At 29.2% G+C, this 26,629-nt stretch overlaps 2 protein-coding genes across 2 annotated transcripts; one reads left to right on the forward strand and one right to left on the reverse strand.

The window, feature by feature from the left end:
• The first annotated feature begins 3,441 nt into the window (after nt 1-3,441).
• PIF3 (bHLH transcription factor PIF3) lies at nt 3,442-6,267 on the forward strand. The gene is made up of 6 exons (NM_001353238.1): nt 3,442-3,825; nt 3,948-4,818; nt 4,915-5,010; nt 5,164-5,229; nt 5,553-5,630; nt 5,745-6,267. Exons 1-6 carry the CDS (start codon nt 3,755-3,757, stop codon nt 6,117-6,119), a joined length of 1,557 nt encoding a protein of 518 aa, NP_001340167.1. The 5' UTR covers nt 3,442-3,754; the 3' UTR covers nt 6,120-6,267.
• A 6,206-nt stretch (nt 6,268-12,473) lies between these two features.
• On the reverse strand, nt 12,474-15,815 carry LOC100783674 (charged multivesicular body protein 7). Its single transcript, XM_006604704.3, has 8 exons — nt 15,458-15,815; nt 15,293-15,352; nt 15,042-15,206; nt 14,574-14,756; nt 14,170-14,300; nt 13,331-13,499; nt 13,090-13,219; nt 12,474-12,891 (listed from the first exon to the last, which is right to left on the reverse strand). The coding sequence occupies exons 1-8, from the start codon at nt 15,656-15,658 to the stop codon at nt 12,620-12,622; spliced, it is 1,311 nt and encodes a 436-aa protein (XP_006604767.1). The 5' UTR covers nt 15,659-15,815; the 3' UTR covers nt 12,474-12,619.
• Between the last annotated feature and the right edge of the window lie 10,814 nt (nt 15,816-26,629).

Genomic DNA, 26,629 nt, shown 5'->3' on the forward strand with positions numbered 1-26,629 from the left:
TTAAAAAGAAGATGAATATCTAATTACTCCCTTACCCGCACCTACCATCTTTACATTACTTCTTATAATTTTTTGTTACAACACACACTTACAAAGAATTTTGTTGTTAAAATTTTATTTTATTTTATTTTTTATAATTTTTAACAATATAAATTAATTAGTTTAATAGAAAAATAATTTAAATAATAAAATTAAAATTATATATTTAACTACAAATATAATTTAATTCTTAATTCTTTATCTTTAATTTCTTTATTATTATTTACTTTTATATATTGTTTGAATTAAAATATAATTAATAGCTTAATATATAAGTAATTAGAATTATATCCCCAAACTCAATAAAACTCAACAAGAATCAGAATGAGTATTAAAGTTTTAAACTCTTTTATATCTGAACATGTTTTACTTTTTACGATAATGAAGACAGGAAGAATCAAAGTCGTATTTGACTTATATCTTTATCTTGTTGTCATGCTTATATGATACATTTATGTGAGAGAGTTTGTTGAATTGATATGTGGAAAAGTTATTTTTATTGGATGGTACATTGAAACTTTATCTCCCTTACATGAAGTAATTTCACTTAAGTAAAATATGAGGTTTATATATTTTAACCTTTATGTCGTTGTTGTATTTCTTTCAGTGAAAAAGCTGATCCAGTTTTCTATTTTTTTGGTATAGAAGGAGGATAAAAAGATGATCCACTTAAATAAATTTAATTTTTTAAATTTTATGATCGATTATTGGTCTGCTATACTCAATTTGTATGTTTTATATTCGTGTGTCAGTTTCAATAATTGATTATTGGCATATATAACCGACTAAAAATATCTTAATTAAGTATATTAACAAATTAATTGATTATATTCCTGTTATGCTAAGGGTGTAAAAGTAATTTTCATACATTTTTTAAATCCTCTCATCTCAAGCAATTTTATAATTCTATTTCTCACTTCTTGAACCAAATAACCCAACATTCCCAACATTTGACTTTTTTCTTTAATTCGATCTCTAATTATCTTTATGTTATTTCGATCTATTCTATTTTTTTCCTCAGAACCAAATAGAGCACAAGTGTCGCATATAAACAAAGAAACATGACTTAGATTTTAAAAAATCCAAAAGAAGATATATATATATATATATATCACCTAATTTTTCTATCATGTATTTCTTTTAGAAATGGAGAAGAGTGTGTATTTGAAATATTCTTCTTGGAGATCACAAAACATCTTTATTTGTAGAGCAAATTATATTTGCATCTCGTAAGTTTTTTTCTAGCCCAATAGGAGGGAATTGGACTATTTACACTGCATGGGCACCTTTTATTTTTTCCTTCTTGCCTGTTTCTATCTCTCTTAAAAATATATATTAGCATACATACACTTAAAAAGCTAAGCTAAATTAACCAAATATAAGAGATAAAACATTTTGGAATAACCTACAAACACAACATAATTTATACAAAATTAATTAAAAAGTTAAATGATGTAAATTACATCTAAAAAAATTATGGTCAAGATATTATAAACTTTTATTTATTATTATCAAAACGTCATTATTATGCCTATTAAACATGACAAAACATTTCAGAATGTGTTTTTTTTTTTAATTTTCAATCAAGAGTTTTGGGAAAAGAGATCGAGAACTTTCTGAAATCAGAAAGGAGTGATATGATGTTTCGTTGGACTTAAATTGTAGTAGGCAAATCAACTTCCCAGAAAATGCCTAATACAAAGCTGTTGACGACGACGGACAATCAATTTATTTCATGACGGTGAAAGTGAAAGTAGAAAGTAAAAACTAAAGGGATTAAATGCTATTTATTTATGTTAATAACATCAAATTGAAATTATAAAGAAATTAAAGAAATCACACAAACACACAAAATTTAAAGAGATTTGATAAGTATGTTTAGGTTTTCGAGAACAGAACCACTGTTTTACTTCTTTTATTTAATAAATAATGAGGCTAAATCACCACACACACACACATACATATATATATATATATATACGCGCGTATATATATATTATTTTTGCATGTGTATTATTTTAAGTTGTGTATAATATTACGCACTCTACTCTCTTCCAATTTTTTTTATTTCTTATGACAAAACTTAATTTATTTAATATTTTAATTTCTTTTCATCTCCCCAATAATTTCAAGAAAAATTATCCAATCTCGTTCTACAAAACAAACATGATTTGTATAATGGACATCTTTAATATGTTATCCTCACGTCCGTTAAGTGTTATGGTGTCCGGAACTTTGTGTGTCATTTTCGGGGTGTGTGGTTGTTGCATTGCATCGTCCTCTTGCTAAATTTTTTCCTTGAGTGTATCTAGAAAAGATTATAGATATATTGATGAATACGAAAAGTACCGACAAGAGTACACCGTGACACGTGAATCCATTGTGAGCTTCACGTGAAAGTGGGAGTCCACTCACATATTTTTCTCTTCCTAATATTGAAAATCAGACATGATGCATGAGGGAGGCTGTGACTCTTTTGTTGCCTACTCTTCACCCCTCCACTTAGATGCTTGTGCTGGAGTGTCCTCTAAGCATGCCAACACACCCCCACCGTGGGCCCCACCCGCCACCAAAACCTTAGATTCCATGTAGTGGGGTTATTATCATCAACAATCCCTTTAAAATAGATGTGTCTCTCATAAACTCATCCATAGATCTCATCTTCCACAAGTGATCATGTCGGGAACCTATAGATCTTTATCCTTAATTATAAAATTTAGATCTTCTATATTGTCTTGCTTATCCCCTTTCATGTTTTCCCTTAATTATAAAATAATGATAACATTTCGGTAAAAAAAATATATATATTACAACAGAATGTAATTTTTTTTACCCCACAAGTAATTTTTTAGTGAAAAAAATGAGAAGGGGGACACGAAACAAAAGCATCTGATTTCAGTCCGTGTGGAATATAATCAAGATATCGTGTCTGTGCATGCGTGATTCAGTTTGTTTTAAAAAGAAACAAAACAATTACTTTTTTTTTAATTTATAAAAAAAGAGAGAAAAAATAATGTGTGTATTTAATTTAAATATCTCCTTTTTTATGTAGGAACATAGTCTGTCATATTGAAGGAGAAATAGGAACAAGTAATTTGTTTGATATATCACATCATTAGGTAAATGGGGGAATAAAAATGTTGAGAACTAGCAAAAGAAGGATATGATGCAGCTGGTCCCCCTTTCTCTTGATTGACACCTAATCAGTATAATATAAAATGACAAAAGAGAACTGCATGAATTTTGTGGACACCTTTGAGGGAATCCCCGAAAATTTATTTCGCCGAGTACTAGGAATTAAATTGTGAAATGACTTGTATGCCATCCCCAACGAAGACCACATGGACTAGTAGCATTTATTACCAATTCGTCTTAATTCGTAGAACCATACATTAATTCCCTCACCCCCAAGATTTTTCTTTCGTACAAGAAACAACCACCAGACTGCGATCTCCATTATTTGAGTACTACTACTTTGCATAAAGGGTTCAACAATTCGTGCGTGCACAGTGCCAAATCGTGATCACATGAACTTAATCTTAATCTGTTAGCTAGCTTCAAATGCGTTATTGGGTCTCACAAAAAGGAGCTAGCTAGGAAGTGAATACTACTATTATTTACCTGCCACACACACAGAAACAACATAGATCTAGAAGCAAAGGCAAAGAAGGATTTCAAGCTCAATTGTTTAGCTTAATTAATTTCCTTCAAGCAAATGATGATTCAGAAGATGTTTGACTCCACCCGTTCTGGTATGACAAGAAGCTCCTCCCATGTAGCCTCCATGTAAGTACTAATTGTATTAAATTCTTATTACAAATATTTGTATAATATATTCAAGGGTGTTTCATCCTTGCTATCTTTTCCTTATTTGATTTTAATCTAAGAAGGTGATTTACTTATTTCAGTAATGACAATGATTTCCTTGAGCTGGTGTGGGAAAATGGTGAGATTGTTGTACGAGGAGGTTCATCATCAAACAGATCACGAAAGACAAACGAGGAAAGAATACATGAAGATGCCAGCATTAACAAAAGAACTAGGTTAAACCCATTATACTCACTTGAAGATCACTTTCTACCACAAAGGGACTCTGACATGAGCTCTTCACACCAAAGCAATAATGGCCAAGATTCGTGTCAATCCTCCCAAAGCAAGAATTCCTGCAAGCTTCATGAAGAATTTGCAAACTTACTTAAGCCCGTTACCACAGGCAATAGTCACTTACAACAGTGCTTACCTTCATCTCCGCTCAAGAAACAAAGAACCGATTCAACCCAAACACCAAGACCAGCAAAAGTGAACTTCTCCAACTTTTCAATACCTGCAGTGTTTCTCAAATCTACTACTACTACTACTACTAATAATTATCAGGGAAACAGTGCAACTCAACAGACAAAAAATCATTCATCTCCAGCAAGAGTGGAGGAGATTGAAGCGCTCAAGGTTGACAAATCAGCGAAAGAAACACAGTGTTTTCAGAAGCAAACATCATTAACTGTTGAAAGAAGCACAAAATTACCAACCCCAGCGGTTGATGAACACTCTGAAGCTGCTGGTCATAACTGTGGTGTTCTTGGAATTCACAGATCCCAAGGTCAAACCTCAACCTCAGAAGCACTTAGAGCCAAAGCAAAAGCTTATAATAATAATAATATTAACATGTGTCATGAACCGTTGCTAGCATCTTCTTCTGTGTGCTCTCTTGGAGCCTCCAACGACCCAAACCTTGGTTTCAGGAAACATGAGGACACTGATGACTCAACGTATTTAAGTGATGTAAGTGGAAGTGAAACCCTAGGTTGTGTTTACCTTCTTTAGCCCTTCGTGTATGCTATCATCATTCACATGGAACCTGGATTTGTTTTGATGCAGAATGATGGAGAGCCTGAAGATATGGTAAAGCAAGATAGGGAGGGTAACAGAGTCAAGAGAAGCAGGAACCCTGAGGTTCATAACTTATCTGAGAAGGTGAGGAAAATGTTTAGGAGATGATAAAGTAGTAGATTCCATCAAGCACACTACCCTCAAAAATATATTGAGAAAAAATAAAATAAAGATGAAGAGCTCGTATATGTGTTAACTAATTCCGTGTAACTAAAAGTAGTCGTGGATGTTTTGCAGAAGCGAAGAGAAAAAATCAACAAGAAGATGCGTACATTGAAAGACCTCATTCCCAACTGTAATAAGGTATGTGCGTTAATTTGAGTGAATGCTACTGTGTTACCAGCTAGAAATTAAATTATTATATGATTTTTTATTATCATGATTCTGACTAATCTCTACTTTGATATGTAGTCAAGTTGATTCTTAATTTCTTATAAATTAAAAAACGCGACTACGTACATATTTGTAGAGATTAGCCAAGAAGATAGATGAATATATAATAGTCTCAGACTATCTAATAAGTTCTCGTTATTACCAACTTTGTAATTAAGCAGTATATCTAGTTTTTCTAGTTAAACTTTCTTGCACTTGTTTTTCACTAAGTAGTGTCTTGTACATGTCTCTAGGTGGACAAAGCATCAATGCTAGACGATGCCATCGACTATCTGAAGACCCTAAAGCTTCAGTTACAGGCAAATTTTCAGGTCCAACATTTCTGTTGTACAAATTATATATGTTTTCCTAGACTTGGCCTTAATTTACAAATATTAGAATTTGAATGAATGAATGTGTTAAATATATGAAATGAAATGATGCAGATAATGTCAATGGGAAGTGGGTTATGGCCACTCATGATGGGATTCAGGCCACCACAGCTACCTATTCCACCACTTTCTGCTATCACAGACAACAGACTTATTCAGATGTTTGGTTCCCCAAACCAAATACCACCCATGCCAATGCCTCATGCACCTTTCTTCCCTATCATTGGAAATTCTGCCACACAATCACACTTGGCTAATAACACCACCACCACAGCTGCAGCTACCACCAACTTGGCAGAACATTTAGCTAATTCTCTACATGGAAATGCAACAAAGCTAGCGCCACCAAGTCAGATTTCCTTTCAACACCACCACACCTCTACTAGTACTCCTACACTAGCTACCCCTTTCATTTTTCCACAAAAATAGATAAAAATGTATATGAAGGGAAAACTATTCCTGTAACAAAATTAGATTAGAGATGTTAATTAAAGACGAGTGTAAAGTTGGTTTACCCTTTCCATAAAGATGGCATATATTTTCTGATAATAGAATATATCAGCTTTAGAATCTGACACTTCACAGTTTCATGCTTTCAGCCTCATATATACTGCTCCGATATGTACTACCGATGAAAATGATCCCCACACGAATAAGCTACAGTATGCGTTTTTTGAGCAGCATAAGCGACAAAATGTTAATTATTTAGATTAGGATAAAAAAGAAGAAGAGAGATTCTGATAAAATTAATTTTAAGTTATTGGAATTCGATTTAGTTGTGTATTTAAATCAATTGGTTTTAGTAATAAATATTATATTAAAATGTGTGTTAAAACTTAATTATTTTTGTAATCAAAAGCCTTCTAAATTTTTTATAAGTACTTATTTAGTTCGATTAGTATTTTAGTTTGTGTTTTCTAGGAAATAAATACCTATTTATATAATTAATATTTATAACAAATATTTTAAATATATAATAATATTATAATTAAGATTTGAAACTAATATACATTTTTATATAAAAATTATATTTCAAACTTATAAAAATTTAAATTTTTATATAAGGTTATTTTTAATTATTGACATTTTTTAAGAAAAAATTATTAAAATTAAATTTAGAATTAGATATAAAAGAAAGTAAATTTAAAGAGATGCGTGATTAAGAAAATAAAAAATAAAAATAAACATAATTAAAAATGAAAATTTAAGGTGGTTGAAAAAGAAATATTTTAGTTGATTGTAAAAGCAGTGTAAAATGTACATTTATTAAAGAGAAGGAAAAAATGTTGAAAATGTATAATTGAAACAATGAGGAGAGTAAAATCTCTCTCTCTCAAATTTCTATTCTAGTCTACAATATAAGAGTATATTTTTTTTATAGAATAAAAAATATTTATTTAAAAGTAAAGATATAATTTTAGAGATTTCAAAAATAAATTCTACATGAACAGTTTTTTACACGTCAAAATTAATAATAATGCGAATTTTATCAATTTAACTATTAAATTATAAATTTTCACGTAAAAATAACTATTAAATTATAACTTCACGTTATCTTAGTTTGTTTGTCTCGAATTTTATTAAAATTGAACAAAAATAAAAATGCAATCAAATTATTCATATATATTTTAAAAAGTATATATTATGGCAACTTTTACCTATATGAATGAGATGTGAAATAACGTTAGACTAATACAAACATATATATATATATATATATATATATATATATATATATATATATATATATATATATATATAATTTAAATGTAACTTTCAATTTAATATGGTGTGTTTTAAAATATAACTATTCAATTAAAATTTATTGAATAGTATGATGGTTGATGAGAGGTTATTTTTTTTAAATATATATATATATATATATATATATATATATATATTATTAATATAAAATATTTATTGACTTAACTGAAAATTAATTTTTAATAAAAAAAACTTGAATATGGCATATGTATTATTGTAATTTGATTCTCCCATTTATAAATAAATAAATAGATGAATTAACTTTAATATTCAAAATTTAATATTTATTTCGTTGTTTTACTAAATGAATATTATCAATGTAAAATATTTACCGACTTAACTGAAAATTAATTTTTACTAAAAAAATTTGGATATGACATATGCATTATTGTAATTTCATCTCTTCTATTTATAAATAAATAGATGAATTAATTTTAATATTCAAAATTTAATACTCATTTCGTTGTTTTACTAAATGAATATTTTTCATTCAATTAAATAATTCAAAGCTTGTTAAATATTTATTTATATGCAACCTATTATCTCGAATACATTAATAAAAAATTATAAAATTGAAATACATTATTAACTAAACATGTAAAATTGAATTAAATATTACTATCACATAAAACGCAACCACGTTAGCTAGGCTACAGGGACAGCTTGCGTGTTGATCCCAACCTGCAGTGTTCGACCAATAATTGTTGCCTCCAACGGTTGGCTTAATTATAAGACGTGGTATCAGAAATATTGTTTGTGGTATGCATGGAACTTGTCGAAATGGGGTTGTTTGTAAAGATTTTTCAATGGGGGCTGTTTTGTACGTGGAAAATGACACCATGCATGCATATTGTCAGCATGAATGGCGAGATGCAGGTGGGAGGGGACTCGTCATTCCTTTTGGCGATTTGGCATGTCTATATCGCCATTAGGTCTGGCGATTTGACTTTGACGTGAAGAAGACGCAGACTTGTGTGCAGAAGAGATATGTTGAAAATACGATTTTTTTTAAGAAAGAAATACGCTTAAAAAAATGTCATTTTATTTAATTGTTATAAAAAAGAAAACATTAAAAATATGCCTTTTTTAAGAAGGAAATACGCTAAAAAACGTTATTTGATTTAATTGCTATAAAAAAGAAAACATTGGAAATATATTTTTTTTAAGGAGGAAATACGCTTAAAAAAAGCATCATTTTATTTAATTGCTATAAAAAAGGAAACATTGGAAATATATTTTTTTAAGAAGGAAATACGCTTAAAAAATGTCATTTTATTTAATTGCTATAAAGAAGGAAATACGCTTAAATAAAAAAGAGTACGTATTTCTATATTTTGAACAATGATACGTATTTCCTTTTTAAAAAAACATCATTTTATTTAAGCATATTTTCTTCTTAAAAAAATCGTATTTCTAATATTTCCTTTTTTATAGTAATTAAATAAAATGATGTTTTTTTTAAGCATATTTCCTTCTTAAAAAATGTATTTCCAATGTTTCCTTTTTTATAGCAATTAAATAAAATGACATTTTTTAAGCGTATTTCCTTCTTAAAAAAAATATATTTCCAATGTTTCCTTTTTTTTATAGCAATTAAATAAAATGACGCTTTTTTTAAGCGTATTTCCTCCTTAAAAAAAGCGTATTTCCAATGTTTCCTTTTTTATAGCAATTAAATCAAATAACGTTTTTTTAGCGTATATCCTTCTTAAAAAAAACATATTTTTAATGTTTCCTTTTTTATATGACATTTTTTTAAGCATATTTCTTTCTTAAAAAAAATCGCATTACATATCTCTTCTGCACACAAGTCTGTGTCTTCTTCGCGTCAAAGTCAAATCGCCAGACCTAATGGCGACATAGACATGTCATTCATGCTGGCGATATGCATGCATGGTGGCATTTTCCACGTACAAAACAGCCCCCCATTGGAAAATCTTTACAAACAACCCCATTTCAGAAAATAGTTTGTAATAAAACCCCCAATGGGTCAATTTGCCTGCATGAAACGTTGTCGAACTAATTAGAGGTTTCATTTTCCTTTGAGATGAGAATTTATGTATAACTCATCATAAAACGTTATTCTTCTTTTACTCAGACCGGCTTAAGGCCTAAGCAGCCGAAACAAAAGTTTAAGGTTCCCAAAAAAAAAAAGTCTGCAAAATTTTTTTAGTACTAATATAAGTTTTAAAAAAATTATTGTAAAATTATATTTGAAAATAAATTTTAATTAAAATATTATAAGTAACTGTTAATTTTTTATTGGTATCGTATGTAACAATTAATGAGCAACAACTTTTCACCAATATTATAACTTTGTTTAGAAAAAAGAGATTTAACAGTTAATAGTTAAAGAAACTTAAAAAAATTTCTCTTTATTGTCTATTAAAAAAGAAATGTTAAATGAAATTAATTATGACAATTTAATCGATAATTTTGCATCACAAAAAACCCAAAAAATTAATTTTAAATAAAACAGTAATAATTTTAATAAACTATTTTATGAGTAAATAAAAGGTTTTATTCTTAAATTTATTTTAGACCTTTCAAGTCCTTGAATCGCCCTACTTTTATGAATTTAAATTATTGCATCATAGGTATGTCATGTGTGAACCAATCTGACAACATTGTCTACAATAGTTTGTTTAAGCCCGTGATTAAACAAATCATTCTAAATAGGTTTGCATTTAAATAAATCATGTTTGATAAATTTCTCCATAAACATTTTTACCTGAAGAAAATAAAATGAAATAAATTATTTCGTAAGTTAAAATTAATTTATGTATAAATTAAAATATGAAGATAAAAGAAGTAATTGCAGAGGCCAATGAAAGATGGGGGTTGTGTTGAGTGGGCATAAAGCTTATATGGCTAAGAGGAAGACACTTTAATTTATACAGAGGGCAAGAAGTGGCCAATACAATCACTTGAGGAGCTGTGCTGAAGAATTAAGATGTAATGATCCCAATAATATTGTTATAATTGTGGTATGGAAAGTAAGGCCGGGTTCAATATTTAAGAGAATACGTGTGTTTTGAAGCTTGTAAGATTGCATTTGTGACTTGTGAGTACATGTAGGCCGTTAATTGGATGGGATGAATGCTTTCCAAAAGATATTTATGGTGGCCAATTATTAATAACAATTAATAAGGATGTGAATAATCAGATGCTTCCTTTTGCTTTTACAATGATAAAACTGATACTAAAGACTCCTGATATAATTTGTTGACCTACTCATAAATGGCTTAGGTGGGTTTTAGCAAATTAGATGGTCATTTATGTTAGATCAACAATACATAGTTGATCTCATTAGAAAAGTCTTAGACATACAAGGTACACCAAAAAGAGCCAACAACCACCACCATAAAAGAAACAACTCTGTATACACTATTCACTACCATTTTTTTGCACATCCCTCGATCCTAAAGAGTTGTCATTTTGTTTCAGTCTAGATACAAAGGGTAGGTGTAGCCAAGTATTTCCCAAAATGCTTCCACATCTTGCTACTAGCATTTTCAGACGAGGAGAAAATGTAGTGGACACTCACACTGAAAATATCTAAATGCATAGAGGAAGTTATACATGAGGGCTTTTTGCCCTGTCTATTCAATGGTGCGTGTTTGTCCATAGAGTAATTATTTTAGGATAAAATCCAGGAAGTTTAGAGGAAGTTTTGGTCTTAAATCTATTTATTTTTAAAGGATAGGACAGTTCTCAAATAGGCCTAAGAAAACTTTCTCATCAGCTGGGTTGAGGTAAGTCCAATTGAAAATTCTTACCACTAAACAGCTTTTACGAACAAGTAAAAAGTTTCTAACTACACAATTTAGTTTGTTATAATGTTTATAAAAACCAGTATATCCTAAAACGGCACTTATGTTACCTACATCACTCGATTACAAGTCACTTGTCAATTAACAATGTTAATTATTGACTAATGAACTAAAACATCTTTTAAAGCCAGTTTTTTAACCAATTCATAGGCTATTCTAAGTTACTAACCAATAGTTAAATCATCATTAGTTAATATATTTGAGGCCTTTTTTTTGTGTACAACGATCTCACTAATGTTAAAACTTATGATCTCATACATATTATCCAAATCCTCCACTAATAGACTAACCCTAGTGGATGCATATTTGAGGCATTAAAAAACATAATGTTGGTTACTTAAACAAACAATGCACATTGTTCACAAATAATTACCCCACCAAAGTCTAATAAATGAGGTGTATGATTTGACGTGTATCAAGATTAGTTGAGCACACCTCAGCAGCCAGCTCAGTTCGTTACGTTGTTAGTCCTGATATCAATTAATAGAACTCAAATAATTAATTATCTATTTTAGAAGAAGAAACCACGGTCCACGGATGATAAATTTTAAAGAGAGAAATGAAACCCTTGTAGGAAGAACCAACCCATGCATTGACAACTTTTTCCATAGTGCCAAATCATTCCTAATGTTCAGCTGAACCTTCTAAGATTTCTATATCAGAAACATATTCAACAATCACCTCAGGCTATCTAGTTTTCAGCTTTTTCGAGTATCTTTCAATAAGATGCTCTTCTTGGGAAGAAATACTAGATAAGGATGAGGACATTTCTTTCACCATACCGATGCTTACAATCTTAATATAGTAATATAGGGTTTACTCATACCATTAGCATTCCCAATTGTTGGTAGCGTACTTCGAAATTCGAAACAGCAAACTCTATAGTCAGTGTCAAGGACACGGCAACCATAATCTTAAAGGAGCTTTATAATTGTTTGGTAAGATCACAGCGTGTTTCCAGCGAGAAATTAATCCCCGTCAAGTTTTTTTCTTAACATAAGGTGATTCTGTCTGGCGTTAGCCCTTACCATGCTCACTTTGTAATTAGGCTATACATACCATGGTTTTGGTCTTATCAAATAGTAGTCGACCTTCCATGTGAAACTTTTAAGTATAAATGTGTTTTAAAAAAAAATGACATGGATTGCGACAAATTACTTCCACTAGTATTTAAAAACACAAACGATTGGAGAGTTATCCGCAACATTAACTGTACAATGGACATAGTTATCACATGTATATATAACTAACAATCAAACCATGGGTCATTAAATAAAAAAAGGTCATTTTGCCAGAAATAAAACACAACAACCATAATATTCATTTTCAAACTTACACCGCTTCCATTTCTAATTTTTTTGTTATTTTGTCTCCCTCTGACACTGCCTGAGTGATTCCTGGCTTCTCAGCTGGACGATCTGAAAGCTTGAGATTTGAGAAAGTGTCACTAATAAAATCAGCAGCTTCTGAAGCCATTCTTCCTTCTTCATTGAATGCCTTCTCCAGTGCAGGAACTTGAGCATCTTGCCCAACAGCCAGCTCCAACTTCTTGAATTCCTCTTCAATATCTTCATCCTCAATATCCACATATGACGGCATTCGTTCTGCAGTCACCAGTAAGTAAAATAGTTGTCACAAAAAAATTAAAATCCTTAACTATTGACATCAGACACAAAAACATTGCCACCATCCTGAAATCCCGTTAAGTTCAATATCTCATGCAACCCAGTGAAATCATTTCAACACAAACTGCAAAAGCACAGTTCAGATGCATGCCACAGAAGATATATGACAAAATATACCTAGGGCATTCTCAACTTCCTTGTGTGAATCAATGCTCTCTTGGATATCTCTTAAACAAAGATCAACATCTTCCACGCTGATCTTATTTTCTTTAATAGCCCGGGCTCCAATCTGCATAGCTTCAGTAACCTGCTAACAAACAACGGATCACCAGATGTAACAAAGACAAATCTGCAGCTCAAAACATTCTTCAGATTATGGTATAGACTGATCAATTTTGTACAATATTTAAAATCATACCTTTTTTGTTGACTCGGCATCGGCAATAACGCTAAGTACTTCCTCTACTCTGTTCAAAAGTGATGAACATTTTTCTCTACTCTGGGTGACTAACTTCAGCTCCCTTGCATAGTTAAGGGCCAATTTTTTGTTCCCAGATTGTAGAGAAGCCAATGCTGATTTTCTCAACCTAATAAAATCAATCTGTGAGGCAACTAAACATTTTTGAGAAAAATCCCAACACTGATGCAGCATAGCTGTTAACTGAGAAGGGATGATAGTGTATGATGTGAAAATCACTGCTATTTTTTTTTTTTACTGTTGAAAACAATAAACATACTTCTCTTTGAGCATAAATATGTAGTAGTATAACCAATCAAATTACATTGTTGTCAAATTTTTGTTCGTTAATCCATGTTTTTAAGAATGGACAACCCACAAGCTATCACAAGAGGTCCAAAATCAATTAGGTGAAAAGGTCTATTTCAGTGGTCACATAACAAAAATAGAAAAGTAAAACATCACATGAATGCGAATATCATGCACATCAACAATGTTATTTTGTCAATGTATGTTTGGATTAGCTTATTTTGTGTTAAAAACAACTTATAATCAGAATGCTACTGAGAGGTTTTAAGAAAAGAAAAAGAAATATTTCTTCTACTAATAAATCAAAACCGAACATGCAGTAAGAAAAAATCTAATAATTTACTTTGGAACAAGAAAGGGAAAATAGTTCAGCATACAAGGGAAGATTTTCTTTTATTTTCTCTTGAAACTTTGTTTACTATTTGTAGTTAGAACTTAGACGTTCCTTCAGGATGCATATACAAGTATAAAGATTTATAAAACAAACTTACAATTCATAACGCCTATCAGTCACATCCAGTTGTAGCTGAAGCTTCTCAGTGGTCCAAATCAAGTGCAGTACATCATAATCTAAATTAGTGATACTAGATAATGCTCCTGCTGAGAGAGAAACTTTTACCCCCTGTTAAATAAAAACTTGAAATAAGACAGGTATATCAGGCATAAATGAAATCAGTATTGAAATTCCTGCCTGCTGCAACAGGACAATCTTGGACAGTATTAATAATAGCACGAATTTTTATGAGTTCTATTTATTTACCAAGAATGTCAAAAGTTATTCAATGTCCCATCCAAAACTTATATGTAAAGGGAAAAAAGAAAAAACTTTCCTAGGATAGAATATCAAATGATGCCATTTTTTTTTCTAATTAGAATAATAACTAAGTTTCTGTACCTCTAAAAAATCTTTCTTATTCACTGATAGATACTGTGCTGTTCTACACCCAGACAGATACCTCAACATTACAGATGCCTCATCCGGTCCTCCACACATGTCCTGAAATTTCTTCATTGTAACGATACAAGATGAATTCCAGTGACTTTCAGATAGATGTTTGACAACTTCAGCAGCCTTATCCTATATATGAAGAAACAGAACTATAATTTATAGAGTCATAGTAATGAAAATATCTAGCAGAATTAAACAACAGAAAACTTAATCCAACTCCTGCATAACTTAATTGACTTGCTAGCACTGCCATTGCATGGAAGGAAGCAAACGCAACAATCACAGTGGAAATCTTATTTACAAATGCATAAGATAAATCAAACACTTATAACCGTGTTAACATAACGTATGCTAAAAGTTTATGGACTGCACTCACTAAACTATCCTTACTAAAAGGGTGGGGTGGGTGATAACCTTAAGCATAGCAGTTACGATAACACATTGTTCAGCCATAATATCTGGAGTCGGTGGCCTTGTTATCAAGTTACCCACTCTTCTGACTAGTTGGGAGAATCGCCCGCTCGTTGGATCCTCAAGATCCACAGTTCTTGTGATGTCACCTTCATTATACATTAGAGACTGGAAAATGAAAATATGTAAACACAAAAACAAACAAACAAACAACTGGTTTTGGATACCATAAACATAAACTCATTCGCACTCACCAGTACATCGTCAAGACACAAAGGGGTTAACCCTCCTCGATTAAACCAATCATTCTTGACCTGAAAATAACAAATTTAAGGTGAGAGGGAGACAAAGGAGGGAAATTTAAATTGGGAAAACCTAGTACCTCGTACTTGGTACTGAGTTAGTAGTTAGGTAGATACCTGGGAGGGTCGAATGAGGAGGAGGCCAAAATGGGTGGCGATTTTGATGATGAAGTGTTTCCAGAAGCGGAAGGTGGGTTCCCAATCGCATCTTTGACCGGAAAAGGCTTTGAATCGAGCAACTGCAATCAATTCGTCGTCCCAATCAGCAACTTCCTTTGCTATGAAATCCCTAACCCTCAAATTCGTAGCTGATTCCATTTGATTTTCCAAACCAAATCACTTCCTTTTCCCCATTTCTTTTCTTTCTTCTCCCCTAAACCAAATCCTTTCTCGTTGCTACACGCTAAATGCTAACAAATAAAAAACTTGTTCATTAAAAACCCATGGTAATTCAAATATATTAGTGGTTGTTTCCGTTTTAAATTATGACAAAATTAATATTTTAACTCGTGAAATTTACCGGATAAATATTTATTTTATATAACTAAAATTTATAGTATAATTAAATTTTACAATAATAAATATTTTTTAGTATATAAATTATATTTTAGACTTGTAATAAATAATTTATATTATATATAATTATTTTTAATTATTGATAATTTTTTTAAAATGTTAATTGAATTTAATTTATTTAAAACTATCACCCAACACAAAAATCGAAGGCTATCAAAACTATTTAACTTATTTTATCTCAACCTAAATTTTAGGGTGTTAAATGATTAAAACAAGTTTAAAGAGATGCGTAAAGAAAATGTTAAATTATAAGGGACAAAGCATAATTTACTGTAATAGAAAAAAAATATAAACCTAAATTCATACATGGGTGTATAGAAAAAGGTAAAATATATTTTTCTTTTTAAAAATTTTAAAGTTCGATTTTAACATATATAAACAATTTCGTCAGTCTAATTTTAAAATGCATCACTTTTAATTCTTATGTGTTATCTAAATTATTTTTCATCTCTTTATAAAGTATTATTTAAACTACTTCATACTACAAGTGATATATTTTAAAATTAAAAAAAATCTAGTATAACTAAAACCGAACTTACAAAATACTAAGCCTAATGGGTATTGGCATACTCAAACACAAACTCATTTTAAGATGAGGGGATTGTATGGTAATTTAAGGTAGAATTTTTTTTGAAACTTATTAATCTAAGGTAAAAGTAGAGGCTTGAATATATAATTTATCGAAATTTTGACTTCTTTTTTTTTTTGCTCGGCAATCGAAATTTTGACTTACTATACTGAACCAATTTATTGCAGCTATTATCCATGATTTATATTAGTCTTTCTTTTGACAAACTAGTAAATAAAGATGTTATTTTAATGAAAAATTAACTATAAAATTAAAGGTGTAACATTTAATTCATTTAAAATGCTACTAACAAAATTGGGATGGGGAGGCCCAGAATGGTTGTACGCGCATGGAGTCGTAACACGAGAAATGAATAATAAGAAATCTTATTTTTAAAACTGATAAAAAAAAACAGTAAAAGGCTTATTTTGTTGATTATGTAGGGGGTTATTATTCCTACACCATAAAAATTTCTTTTACACCCAATAATTGAAATGAAAATATGAAAGTACCCTTCGGTTAAAACTCATATACACTCATCCCTCTACACATCATTCACACTTTCTTTCCTTCCCTTTCCTACGGAGTGGCGACATCATTAGTATCTCTTTTTCTTCCTTGTTATGTCGCAAGTCTGTCTCCTCTCCTCGGTTAATCTTTATCATTAATCTTTTATCACATCTCGTCTCCCTACCCTGAGTATCATGTTTGATTTTTTTTTTTTATTGTGATAAACCTATACCAACAAAAAACACAAGTGAATGGTATAAAAAGAAAACAAAAAAAAAAGAAACGAAAAAGAAGTAAAAAAGAGAACTTAAAATTTTTAAAAATATGTTGGGTGTAAAAGAAATGTGAATGGTACAAAAAGAATATCATTTTATAAGCCCAAACCCATGCTCTTTGTAAGGGGTGGGGAAAAATTTAGAACCAAATTGATCGCTTTTGCTATTTACTCCTTCTAATTTATTAAGTACATCCTCTTTACCCTTTTTTATATTTTAATACCAAAATATCCTATTGTATACAAATAATAAAAATCCTCTTTTTGTATCCCCTCCATTTTCTTTAAACCTTAGTTTTGCACCCTCCATCTTCACTATGACACTTGTTAATTGAAATGAATTAATAATTAATTTATATTATCATTCTTTTTTAAAAAATCAAATGATGTAAATTTTTTTGTTTGGAAAATATAACATTATTCATAACAAAAATAATTAACAACAAATTTAATTTCTCTAAAGTGAAAAGTATTAAATGTCAGAGAATGAAATTGCATCTTTTTATTTGCTATATGTATTATCCATGTGATGTAATCTTGTTTGTGACATTATCAAGCACTAAATATAAGACATGCATCTCTAGTACCAGGGATTGGAAGTGTGATTTATTACTTTGCGGAAGCTACACTAACCAGCTTATCCTTATTTTAAAGTGAGTTGAATTTATGAGATATTTTATTTTAAATTAAAGATACATATATTTTTATTTTGTCACTTTACATACTTTATTACTTAATTTAGAACATGTTAAATCAAATTTTATCTACACTGTCTCAAATTGGCTTCAAATACCCAGCTTCATGTTTAAATTTTCAATGCCCATGGCTGACCAAACATTTCACATCAGAAATTAATTTAGTGTGGTCGTAATTATGAATGTGCTCTGCATGCATCATCGGGTTTATCTGAGTTGCTATGTTCTGGCGAGGAAGGTTAATGTATTGCTTTTGTATGTAGTAGGGTTGGTTGTTCTACCTTGGCACGTTTTCCTGTTCTGCAAACTCATTGGCTCTTTCATACTCTGTCATTATATCTTGAAGAACCATGTGTGCATGTTAATTTGGACATTCACTCGGTTTGGTATGGACAATTCAGATGGTTAATTCATGGACAACCTTTTGCTCTTTTCATAAGTTTCAGTATAGGGCACTGTTGTTTTTAGTCACATTTTCAATCATATTCGGTCCCATGTGAATGTTTATAGATGTGTTATTAGTTGTGTGCATTTTTCTGTTATGTTCATCTGAATATTCAATTAAATTTATTTTGAATAAAAACAGATAGAGAACGGATTAAATCGAAAGAGATGGGAAAAAACTTTGGAGAAGAAAAGATTCCTTAGTGTTTAAAGAACATAACAATTGATAACTAATTTTAATTTTGCTTATAAAGAGAGATCTTAGTCCTCAGATGTGACAAGAAAATAAGAACAGAAAGAACTTTGAATGGGAATGGAGAATGAAGAGGAGAGAAAGAGAGAGTGGGAAAAGGGACTACGAGAGTATAGGAATCACTGGGGGGATGCATATTATTTGAATTTAATTTAGTGGATAACCCATCATTGAATGATTGAGATTTTTTATATGAATTGAATGATTAAAATGCACGCATACAAGAATTTCCATTTTATTTGATACGCACATTAAATATATAAAGACTTTGGTAAGTCTCCTAATATTAGCATCATCGATGTAGTTTTCTTTCTCCCCACCAGAATGCTCACAAACTCAAAAAGAAAAAGCAAAAGCAAGACTAGAGTGTAGAGCCACGTTAAATACTACAAAGAAGAAGTCAATTAACTCAAGTCTATTTTGCAAAATACTAATATGGACTTGACTTATTTTTTATATTATTTTTTTTTTCAAAGTTTGGTTCGTTCTTGTTGCAAATATATATATATATAAAGTCCTAATACGTACGTATTAAAATGCATATATCTCATAAAGGTCTTTAAATGTATCAAAAATATATTTTTTAATATTAAAAAGCTATAGATTTTTAGTAAATTAGCATTTATGTATTAAATAAATATATCATAAATATTAACATAAAAATAATAAATATATTATATTGTAAATTTTTAAATAATTGCTGATTAAACATAGGTCGTAGGCTAAAATTATATACTTTATTAAAAGATTTAGGTTTTATTGTAATTAATTGAAATTTTAAAGATAAATAAATTTAAACTCTTTCGTTAATAGACTAAATTGAAGTAGGTAAAAATAAATTAAATTGTAGTTCCGTACGTCATAGGTCGCACATCCTATTTCCATTCGTTCTCTACAGTGAAATGGTGACGCACGTTATGTAGTAAATCATTAGTTGATGAGACCAAACCTTGAGCATGGGAAATTAATCCTACATCTTAAAGTTAATATCAGTGAAGAAAATGATGTAATGTTAACGCGGTCGAATTTTTTCTTTTAAAATTAGTTCTTGATATATATGAATTAATTAAAGATCCAATCCTCTTGTATTAGCTTTCTTCCTTCAAATTAAAGTCATTTTGTAATAATGACTGCGTGCTATTCTCACTCTTGGTTCCTCTTTTCTCTACTAATTTTCATTTTTCCCATCAAACTTGACTTGTCGTGCATACTCATGAAAAAAAGTGACATGCCTTTCTCCTCTTAAAAAGCCGAGCATTCTCCCTTATTTCTAACATATCTAACTGTAGTAAATCAAAATCGGACGTGGGAAAATAAATTTTGACAAGATTGTAAGGATAGCATCATTGTGACAAAAAGTAATGGACAGTGCGTCACTAATTATGGTGTTAATTGAGTCTATCTGCCTGATAATTAATTAACCCATTTAAGATTTGATACATTGAATTTGACCAGGGATTTCTTTATCTTTTTCTTAATTGCCAATTATCTTTTGTACTATAAGCATATTGCAGTTAAAAATTAGACAATATCAGTGACACATGCATGTGCTAAATTACCTTTAACACTTATGGGTCTTTATTAACGAGTTATAATTATGGTTCGAGTATACAAAAGTTCAAAATCCTTAAAATATATAATATTTATAAATTACATTTCAAAATTTATGTGTATAAGGAAAATAATATTAAAAGAAGAATGTATTTTTTAAATAATCTCATATTTATCAAATATGAATATTGTAAATAAAAAAGGGGGTTCAATTCTCAACTTAAAGGAAGGTCTTCTTGAATTAATAGACCCTTCTATGTGGTGGAACTTATTAACATTGAGGAACGTGGGATGTTTCCTAGAATAAATTGTGGGATTTGAGAGAATTAGATGTTGATCTGTTGGACGTTAGCATCAAGGAGTCCATAGTAGCTAGAGGCCTGGGCGATGTAAAATGTCCAATAAGGCAATGACATGTGAAATTATTATTAGCAATATTTAATAAGAGCTTAGCACAATGTCTAATCCCATTATCTCAAGGTGATGGTTGATGTTTCTTGTCAATTGGTTGTCATCCTTTAGGAAAGGGATAGGTTAAAGAGATAATGAAACGAGGCAAATGAAGGCACCTCTCACTTATGTATTCAAGGACACGTTAATGATGGTCCCTTCAGACTTCAAGTAACCTGTTGATTAGAATCTACAAAGTTAACAATTTTGTAACTTCCCCCTACTAATAACCCATCCCATCAACACCCAAATATCATAGATTTTCTTTTCTTTTCTTCTTTTAAAGAAGAAGGGCTTGCCACCATAGAGACACTTCATGGTTCGGAATCATTAAAAAATGGTAGTAATTACTAATTAAGGGAGAAATAAATGAAAAATTATGTTTATTATAATGTGGGTTTAATTCATTGCACTCGGTACATATCTCATCACAACTTTAACGATTCAGGAATATCAAAGGAAAAGTCAAGATCTTTCTAATTTTAGTCCAAATTTATCTCACAAGAAAAAAAGTTAAATGCTAATGAGAATGCATGAAAAGGATAAGAAAACTATACTATCATAGTCAAATATAAATTATTCTATCATTAAAAATTATTAAATTATCTTAAATGTTATATTTAAGATATTGTGTAATTTTTTGAATGTAATTAAAAATGTTTACATTTATAGTACTCTATCAAAATTAGTTTTTATATTTTACAATATATGTCAAATTATTACTCTGTGTTCATATAGTAATTCAATTATTTGAAAGGGATATATGCCGATTCAATACCACTATTAATATCATGTTTGAGTTATTTCAATAATAAACAAAAGATACATGTAACGAATGTATACTAAGAAAAAGAAGTTATAAAAGAAAAGTATAGATGTAATGTTCTCAAAAGCTCTATGCAATAAATTTATTTGAAATAATAATAATTGTAATTTGTTTTTTAAATTATAATGATTGAAGTTATTATGGTTGATTGCTAGTAATCCGTTTTTAAATAGTAATTCTTAATTAGAAAAATTTGTACACATTATTTACCAATTTAAATTGAATATAAATTTTAGCAAAAAAAATGACAACACCAAAAAAAATGAATATGATTTGATTTATCATTACTAAACATATTGATGACATAATTTTTTAAAATTCATAAATGTAATACATTTTTTCATAATTTCATTGCCGAATTTATATTTAAGGTAATAATTAAAATTATCCATTTATTCAAGAAATCATTTATTAATTGATTAAACATTTGATTATTGATTGCAAATTTACTCATGAATATAGCTTGATTATTGTCACATCCAATTAAGAAATATAATTTAATTTGAAATCAATTTAATTGGAATACTAATTTTAGCACCAAAAATATACAATTTAAATGGAATACAAAATTACATACATTTGAAATCAATTTAAGAATTATATTTTTACATAATAATTAAAAACGTTAGCTTTGTATAAAAAATAAAAAATTTAGCATTATAATCCTATAAGTGTTTTTCATCATAAAATTTTAGATCCTTATATTAGCATAAAAAAAAGAAATTGAAAAAAGATAATGAGATATCAATATTTGTTACAAAAGTGACAGTTAAAATTTTCATCCTAATTTTTATATGTAATGAATTGACATGTAAAGAAAAAATGTAAAGTCATAATTAAATTGTAGAAAATGAAATTTGACATTATATAATAATATAATATGTTATTTAATCATAATTTCAATTCCTATTTTTCTCATATATTATTAAAAAAAATTATTTACCCGTACATACGAATCATTATATTCTAGTAGGTTTATAATTTATAAACAAATCACCAGTCACGTAAATCATCCGAATGCCAACAAATCAAAAGATTATTAGTCGCTAAATTTCTTTATTCTCCTTTTTATCTCCTTTCGCAATGTGTGCGCTTGTTTGGACAATATATAGCAAGTATTTGCTTCCTAATAGATACCGTGCAACTCAACATGATGCAACTGGTGTGTATTAATTAGTTGCATGCAAGAAGACAAAAGCTGCTAGCCAAACTTAATGATTGATGTTAGGGTTAGCATCCTCCCACTTCAAAGTTAATTTAGCATAGGAAAATTTTTTTTTGATGAAAAAAAATCTTGCCCAAACAAAACAATTACGAGCAACATATAAGATAATTTTAAACTGATAAAAAAAATTAATTGAAGTCTCTGAAATATTAAATGAACAGTTCATCAGTAATTTTTTAAAAAGTTACTAAAAAGGAGTATTTTTCTTTTAAGTTATAAAATGAAATAAAATTTTAAATTAATACTCAAATAAGGATAAGTCGTAATACATTCTACTACTTCTGATGATAAAATCATAAATAATTGTATGACTTTTTTTACTGAAGTCGTAAAAAAGTAAATGATTTTTTATTTTTTTTAATTTAAATGTGAAGTCTTAAATTTTTTTATGACTTTAAAGTCCTTTAATTTTTTAAAAAATATTTATTAGAAGTCGTAAATCAATTTACAACTTCAAAGTCATAATTTTTTGTAATTTACTTTTTAATGAATTTAAATTAGTTTCAATTTTTAATTTCTAGTTCAATATTTTTGTTATTAATATTAACAAATAATACTAACTTAAAATTTATCAAATAATATTAAATTCTTTTTAATTATTTTTTAATTAATTTTTACAGTTATCATTAAATAAATTAATAATTCCATACAGTATTATTAATTGATTTTATTTGATAAATAATTTTAATATTAACAACAAAAAATAATTTAGTAATAAAAGTAATTGTTAAAATAAAAATAAAATAATACATTAATATAAAATGAACAATACAAATTAAACACAAATATAAAATTAAAAAGTAGAAATAATATTAATCATCAACTTACTTGTATGAATAATTACTATGATTTTGTCTTTTAGTTCTGCATAATGAACATTTTTTAGGTCTATTTGAAATTGATTCATCTATTTCATTATGTATACGATTAATGGTTGGTCTTTCTATCGTGTCTTGTGACTTCAAAGGATCAGACATAATATATGAATCCAAATATTGAGGTCATTTATCTTCACTTCCAAGGGAATAAAACTGATGTTGAGAAACTTTCTAAATGTTTTCCAACTTATATACAGAATCAACAAAGTCGTCACCTTTTAAATTACAAAAAGCACATGTTGCAATTGCATGTGAGCAAAGAATTCAAAGTGCCTGAAATTCTTCACAATCATACCACCATTCATTCAATTAAATAATGCATGTCATTGCTCGTCACCCAAGTCGGATATTTGTAATCTCTTGAACCTCAAAATCCCCTGCCTCTCGAACATACATCCAAACGTAATGCAAGGTAACAATGTGTCGATTTTCTTGCATCATGACATATACCTCTTTAGAGTGCCTATGTCTTGCCTTTATCATATTTCATCCGATTAGTAACAAATGAGTCATTTATTTTATTAAATGTTTCCTTGACTAAGGTAGTAATAGGAAATGTTCGGGCTTCTTTCAAAACAAAATTTATACACACGACAAGATTGGTAGTCATATGCCCATACCGTTTTCCTTCATGATAGACCTGAGTCCATTTACTCCTAGGAATTTGGTCCAACCAATTACTGCTTGTTGAAACTTTTATTGCATTGCAAGCAACTTTACATTAAATCATAGTTTCCTCATCTCATATCTTATGAAAAAAGACAAAACATAATGAGTAACAATATATTTGACGCATAAAGTGCTTTGAAGTTTACCCTTATTGATGACTTATTTTTTTAAGTCAATATTTTTAAACTCTTTATTAAAATTTGACGCAATGCGGCGAATGCAATACAAAACACACACATTGGTAGAATGTTATAATTGTTGAGGCCTTGCAGCTAGTCCTCAAAATTGATGAACTACCTGTAACTGGTGTCATTAATGGTAATGTATATGTTACTTGTCAAGCCTTATTAGAGGACATTCCACCTGATAAGTATATCAAGGGAAAAATGATTTATTTAACGAAGAAGTAGAACAAGGACTTAGATTTCCTCTTGCACGAAGGTGATCTCAGCTAGTGAGCTAAACAAATATTCTCAACCATGCAGTTAGACTTATACGCATAATATTTGATAGATTACATATGAATAAGACAAGTCATTTTTTATTATTTATATTAAGTATTTCTTTGTGTTTCCTATTCATTAATAAGTATGTGACAATAATAATATATGTCTTGCATTTATTGTGGACACCTTATGAGACACCTCAAATAAGGCGATTAATTAATAATGTTGAAGTATCTATGATTGTTCATGCAAAAGTATCTCTCATATGTTTCGCAATTGTGGAATGACATACAGTAGATATGATCATGATACAATTTGGACTATGACAAAATATTTCAAATGACCCACTAAACCTAGATACACTCCACGACATAGATATGAGAGGTAGAACATATATTTTTTGGCCTTACCATCATCGTCACTGGATTAAAAAATGAAATCATTTGAATGATTATATTATTCAAGGTGAAGTTCACCATGGTATTTTACATGAAAATTCAAAATACATGCAATGGTATATACATTGAATTAAACGATATATATTGTGTGAGGGGACACCATCTACCGAGGTTATAAGTTTACTTAAGAATTTTGATAAATTATTACTATTATTATTTATTATTATTTCTAACTTGGTTTGAATTAATTTTTAGTATTATCGTGTCCATCACCACCATCAATCACATGTTGAACCCAATGTACCTCCAATGCATGTTTATGGATATATGCCCTCAACATAATCAATCACATGCACAATCTATTTATCAATTAGTGGGCTTCTCTGGATATATGCCTCAAAGATGTGAACAAAGTTTTCAAACACTAGGAGTTTCATTATATATGTCTCAATACTCAATATAAGTTCATTTTACCTCAAATGTTTCTAAAGGACACTCACAAAGGTTTGTTATCATTTTCAATAGTCTGCCATTTGTATAACCCACCACCATCGAGCTCTTGTTATTATTCATCATTACTTACTTAGATGCATGACATGGGTCATGAGGGTGAGGAGAAAGATGATGATAACAACAACAACAACAATGATAATGATGATGATGATAATGATGACCATGATGGTGATGATGTTCCTCAACAACATTAAACAATTACACATGATCATCCTAGAACAAGAAAAGGAAGATGTCATAGAACTAGAGGACAACAAACACCAACAAATCAAGTGTAACAAAATGAAAAACTTCGACGTATATAAAAAAGAACTCATTGTAGGACATCATCTCACCATTAATATTTTTCTTAAACAAATATGTGTAGTACATTTTTATTTTTTTAATTTAAATTTAAGTCTTTTGTGCACATTATTTTTCTAATTTACAAAACAAATAATAATATTTAATATTATAGAAAATAGTAAATAAAATAATATACAAAAATATTAAATAAAACTACAAATTAAATCTAATTTAAATTCATTAAATATTAATTTAAAAAAATATGACTTTGAAGTCATAAATTGGTTTACAACTTCTAATAAATATTTTTAAAAAATGAAAATACTTTGAGATCATAAACCAATTTACAACTTCACATTAAAATTAAAAAGAAAGAAAAAAAAATCATAATTTATTTACTTTTTTACGACTTAAATAAAATTAAAAAAAAAGTCCTGTAATAATCCCCTTTCCCGTAAATTTTCCATGGTGGGAAATTAGTATATATTTTTTATATTTCATATTAGTTATGTGTTGATGTAGTGTAAAATTGACTAAGGTTGACTAAGAAAGTCAACATTATCCATTTTTGACAAACAAGTACACTTTTTCATATGAAAATAATCTTTTAAGTAAGTTTGTATTTTTCATTATGCTTAACCTTTTGGCATTTTGTTATATCTTACGTTTAGGGTTTTTGGCATTTTGTTATATCTTACTTTTAGGGTTTTCCAGCATTAGGGTTTTTC

Source organism: Glycine max, chromosome 19 (assembly GCF_000004515.6).
Source record: "Glycine max cultivar Williams 82 chromosome 19, Glycine_max_v4.0, whole genome shotgun sequence".
NCBI classification, from domain to species: Eukaryota; Viridiplantae; Streptophyta; class Magnoliopsida; order Fabales; family Fabaceae; genus Glycine; species Glycine max.